At 42.0% G+C, this 5,623-nt stretch overlaps 1 protein-coding gene across 1 annotated transcript; it reads right to left on the reverse strand.

Moving 5' to 3' along the window:
• Positions 1-295: 295 nt before the first annotated feature.
• LOC147909025 (uncharacterized) lies at positions 296-5,330 on the reverse strand. Its single transcript, XM_087407746.1, has 2 exons — positions 4,950-5,330; positions 296-4,271 (listed from the first exon to the last, which is right to left on the reverse strand). The coding sequence occupies exons 1-2, from the start codon at positions 5,328-5,330 to the stop codon at positions 4,236-4,238; spliced, it is 417 nt and encodes a 138-aa protein (XP_087263872.1). The 3' UTR covers positions 296-4,235.
• Between the last annotated feature and the right edge of the window lie 293 nt (positions 5,331-5,623).

Raw genomic sequence — 5,623 nt, forward strand, 5'->3', positions numbered from 1 at the left:
AAACAAGCAGCGAGACCAAAAGGACACCGAGTTTGTGCCCTTCACTGCGGCTAAAACAATAATAAATATGTCATTGGAAGCGTAAGATCGGCGTCGAGACCTTTTAATGGTCGCGGACGATTCTCACGAGTCCGTAATCACGAAATCTAAGAAGAGACACGCCACGTTCAGGAGTAGATTCTGGTCTCGTGCCGATGCTGCACGCTTTCTTGACACACTGCACGTGCATTTTCTCATAAAAATAGTACAAATAAAAACGTATGAAAAGAAGAGCATAAAAAACCACCACATAAGATATTGTTTGTGATATTTAATTATTTATCATTACATTAATAAAACATTAGACGTTTCAACCACAATCTGGCCATCTTCAGTATATTCACAATATTCTTAAAACGCAGAATTACATGTAGCTGACATTAAATTCAATTGTCGTGTAATACAACTATGTATAAACGTGTTCTTTCATCGTGTGAAGGTGCCTCGTACAATAATGTTGCAACGCCAATGTCAAATTACGAAATATGTAGAACAAGAATTTCCAGATTCTAATTTAACAAATTAACTTATTATTAATATCTTTTAATCGAAATGTATGAGAATAAAATCGTTACCTGTTTTACAGCAAACAAATGATGAATCTCAAGTACATTCTTTACACAGACATGGAAATTTATCGTGACATTTTGTGTTATTATTTGTCATATCATATATGTACCATTATTTATATATATGTGTCAAAAGTTTAGACTGTTCTAGAATTATATTTATTAAGTGTGAGAGAGATCTTTCTTAAGAAAAGGCAGATAAACATCAGGCAATGATTCAGTGTCACTTTGCTTATTGATACTACTTATTTGGCTTTTAATGTATATCATTTCAGAGATTCTTCTTTTCATTAACGATTATTCTGTGTTTAAAATTCTAATATTATCCCAATCCAATTCATGCATCTCATTCAACTGGTAAAACCACGTGAAACCACTGACATTTCTGAGGTGGATCTTCTTATGTCAGTCCTATGTTCTTTTATTCGAGTTTTTAATTTCCTTTTTGTTTGGCCAACATAAAAAATAGTGGTGGTTCTGGGCTATCCAAGGATACAGTCACCTGGCTGCCATCAGGCAGCGCTGGTGTCGCGGTCGTAAGAGGAACTTGTTGGAGATAGGGGAGGGGGGATGAGGGAGCACATAGAGAAGAAAAGTAAAAATATAAAAATGCTGCGTAGAGAAAAGAAGTAAGAATGCAAAATGCTTATCTGATACCTCCATCCCCCGTTACCTCCTCCGCAGCCATCTAATTGTCCTCTTCTTCATCCACCTCCCCCATCCACACAGTCTCTTCGGCCCAAGCGGCAATCCCTGCCGCTTCAGCCTCCTCCTCAGCCTCTGCCGCCACCGCAGCAAAGTATATTATAAAAGTGTAATAATTCCTCCTCATCAGTTAAATCAAAGAATCGAGCATGAACTTGATCAATTCGTCACTCGTACAAGATGTGAAATTAATAATCGGGAGGCTCTCGTCAAGTTCATGCTCGATTTCCTCCTCCTTTTTGATGGGAGCATCCTCGCCGACAGAGACATCCTTCTCTTCGATTTCGCCAGTATGCATGAAGGAGATATTCTCTTCCCATCATCATTTTTTTCAAATTTATAGAGCTGTCTGAATTTCATTACACACACACACACACACACACACACACACACACACACACACACCTTTTAAATACAGGGTCCATTATGAAAGTAATGCGCACGATTTTATTGTGACGCGAATATCCATCCAGCGGGGTAAAATGGGTCGGGAAATGTGGTGGGGGGTCTGCCCTTCCAAGGCAGCCGATCGCCAGTTTGCTCCGAGCAGTCTGAGTGGAAAGACGTGCCTCCGCGTGAAGTGTGTTTTTCGACTTTGTAACACGGCGCGATGGAGCGTTCGCTTGAACAGCGATACGCCATCAAGTTTTGCGTGCGACTTGGAAAGAATGCAACCGAAACATTCCAGATGCTTCAAGAGGCCTTCAAGGACGACTGTATTTCAAGGTCACAGTCCGGGAGGTGGCACAAGGCGTTCAAGAAGGGCTGCGAGGAGCGAATGAGCAAGTCTCGCATCAAAACGATGCTCATTGACTTTTTTGACGTCCGAGGAATCGTCCATTTTGAGTTTGTACCGCAGGGAGAAACTGTCAACTCAGCCTTCTACCTGGAGGTGCTCAAGAGATTGAAACGCCGGGTCGCGCGCGTGAGGGCTGACATCAAAGACGCGATCAAGCTCCACCATGACAATGCCCCCAGCCACACGGCCTTCATCGTTGCCAACTATCTGGCCCAGAGCAACACCCCGGTGGTCTCCCAGCCCCCTTACAGTCCCGACTTGGCTCCGTGCGACTTTTTTTTGTTTCCCCGTCTGAAGAGAGAGCTGAAAGGAAAGCATTGGGAGTCTGTGGAAAACATCCAAAAGCATGTTACAATGTTCCTAAGAAACATTCCCGTCGAGGAGTTTCAGCGTGCCTTCCAGGCGTGGCAGACACGTCTCCGCAAGTGTATTGATTCAGGTGGAGAGTATTTTGAAGAATTTTGAGCATTTGTACAGCTACGATCAATAAATCTATTTTTCCCAGAAAATGCGCACTACTTTTATAATGGACCCTGTACCTACAACTGATGAATCCGTGCGCGGACAAGACATGGAGCAGGAAATTTATTTTAAAGCAGAGAATTTTTCTTTTACATAGCAGAACTTTTTTTTGCGTCACTGTTAACAACTTTTCTAAACAGGAAATTTATTTTAAAGTAGAGAATTTTTGTTTTATATAGGATGAATCCGTGCGTGGATAAGACGTGGACAAGGCTGACGCTGAAAAACATTCTTCGCTGTAGCGAGACTGCCGGGATTTATCGATGGCAGTCGATGTATATAAAATAAAGTAAATCAAAAGTGTTGCCGCGAGAAGATCGATATAATAAGTTCTGGGCAGTTAACTTTGTTGTGCAAAGAGTATCCAACTATCAAATATTATCGTTATACACATTGAAATATTGAGCAGCGCTGCAACCGCCGCCTCTGCCGTGCGCTCTATTTCATACACCATCTTTCTCTCGATACGTTATGCCATCCGCTGCGATTCATGTGCATCCTATACTTACGATTTTTTCTCTCTCATTTTAGCTTCTTATGTGACACCTTTTACTAATTCTCATACGTAAAATATATATTATACATATACATATACATATATTTTTTTTATTTCTATTGTGCTTATTCAATTATATTCTAATATACTTTTAAAGAGTAACAATATTATCAAACGCGATGATACCATCGATCGCGATGATGCTGCCTGCACATATAATATGATACGAAAAATATAGGAAGGAAAAGAACGAATATCGCGAAGACGGAAGGAATGGATAATTTTAAATGCTGAGATACACAGTTAATACAATATTTATTTTTCATATACTATATATATATATATACACACACACACACACACACACATACTATATATACCTATATATATACATATATATATACATATATATACATATACATATATATATATATATATATATATATATATATACTTGTGCGGGAATGCACCGCGCGGAAAGATTCGAGTGAGAAAACGGTACACGGTTGATATGATACACGACAGAAAAGAGAACTCCGTTTCTTTGTAATTTAACAAAAGAATTTTCTTTAATATGCTCAGTTACAAATTCAGAAAATATAATTATTATAATTAAATATTAGATTAACAGAATATTAAATGCGGTCACCTTTTCCAAATTGTAGTTGGAATCGCGGTGATGGAAAATCTCGGTGATTTTCTCGGCACTTCTCGAAAGATTCGTTTTATAGCGGTTTTCACTAAGCAGTTAGCACGGCGGTTTTACGAAGCGATATAGTAGCGAGACTATGACTCTAAGAACTCTAAGAAGTCTAAAACTCTAAGAACTAAGAAATCTAAGCGGTCTAAGCAGGAGGAACGGCGAGATCGAAGCATTTATTGCTTTCGGCCTGGGCTTTCTTCTTGGGAAAAATCCAATAAAATTTTGCCACAATCGTAATTATTACGTGGCATTAGTTGTACAAAATTGATTGGCGCTTTGGATCCTTTTCTAACGACGTTCAATGTAACAGTCATGCGCGACAGAAAATCCGTACGTGGGATTGGTGACAGCGCGTGACGTATTCGTCGGAGCGCTGCGCTCGCGTGCGACAATTGAATTGTTCTAGAACTTTCGGTTGTCCGTTGCCGGAGCGTGTACCTGTTTTAAAAAGAACAAAGAATGTCAAATCGATGATTTTAACGAGGATTAAGATCATGCTCGAGATGAAATCACGAGTTCACTTTATGCGTGCGTTCAATGACGATTACTGTCGGTCGACTGAAAGAATTCTTGCTTTTCCCGAATTAACAATCTCAAACATTCCCGCCCGCCTCGTCATCTCCGTGACGATATATGTATAGAAGTTACCTCGGGCGATGCTTGTTCGATCGAAAGTGATTACTAGCTGCAAATTTCTTTTAAGAGGGCGAACATTTGATTTACGCGGTAAATAATTTCGTTGTACTTGCTGTTTCGGACTTTCAACCTGAGGACACGTGTATGACACAGCACGTCGGAGCACACGTACTTGCGTAGGTACTTGCGATGCGATGAACGCATTGAGATTACAATAAAAAAAACAGTAAACGCGTACATAAGACAAGCGATACAATACAATGATTCCGTGGAAGAGCTTGAACTGTAAACGAGAGTTATATGATAAAATACAATTGAAGCAATGATTCACGAACGTACAGGCGATCAATTCAAGCTCTCCGTTACATTCGATGCATTAGCGTGCGAGATAAACGCGGTAGCATCTTCTGGCAATAGAACTAATTTGACCAAAGGACGAGTTAATTCGGATGAGGCTGTTTTGACTGTGACCACTCGTACCACGCTATCGTCTCCAGTATGTAGCTGCGTGATCCGTGCCAGTGGCCACTTATTTGGTGGTGAGAGCTCGGAACGAATGACGCATAGTGATCCAGTGCGTGGTGGCAAAGCGTCCTTGGTCCATTTCGGTCTAGCCAGAGTGTGTAAGTACTCGCGTGACCATCTCTGCCAGAAGTGGTCTCGCATTCGCTGGATAAGTTGCCACCTGGAAAACAAATTTTCCTTCTTGTCCGACAAGGAAGGCTCGGGAATGGCTAGCAGTGGTGCCCCGATGAGCAGGTGACCTGGTGTCAGAGCCGTGAGGTCGTCGGAGTCGTCTGAGAGGGCATGCATGGGCCGGGAGTTCAGGCATGCCTCCACTTGTGCGAGCAGGGTGCTCATTTCTTCGAAGGTGAGCCTGGTTTCGCCGATGGTTCGGCGCAGGTGATACTTGGCAGATTTCACGGCCGCCTCCCAGAGTCCACCAAAATGTGGTGCCGAAGGGGGATTAAAATGCCAATGGATCCCCTCTGATAGCGACGTGTGCGATCCTTCATCCTTCTGACGAGGAGGCTCGGAGCATCTCTCGAAGTTGCCGGTCGGCGCCCGAAAAATTGGTGCCGCAATCGGAGTAGATGTCCGTGCACAGTCCTCGGCGAGATGTGAATCGACGGAGAGCACCCAGAAAGGCGTCG

The sequence above is a fragment of the Acromyrmex echinatior genome, chromosome 7 (genome assembly GCF_024713525.1).
Source record: "Acromyrmex echinatior isolate Ae372 chromosome 7, ASM2471352v2, whole genome shotgun sequence".
Taxonomy (NCBI): Eukaryota; Metazoa; Arthropoda; class Insecta; order Hymenoptera; family Formicidae; genus Acromyrmex; species Acromyrmex echinatior.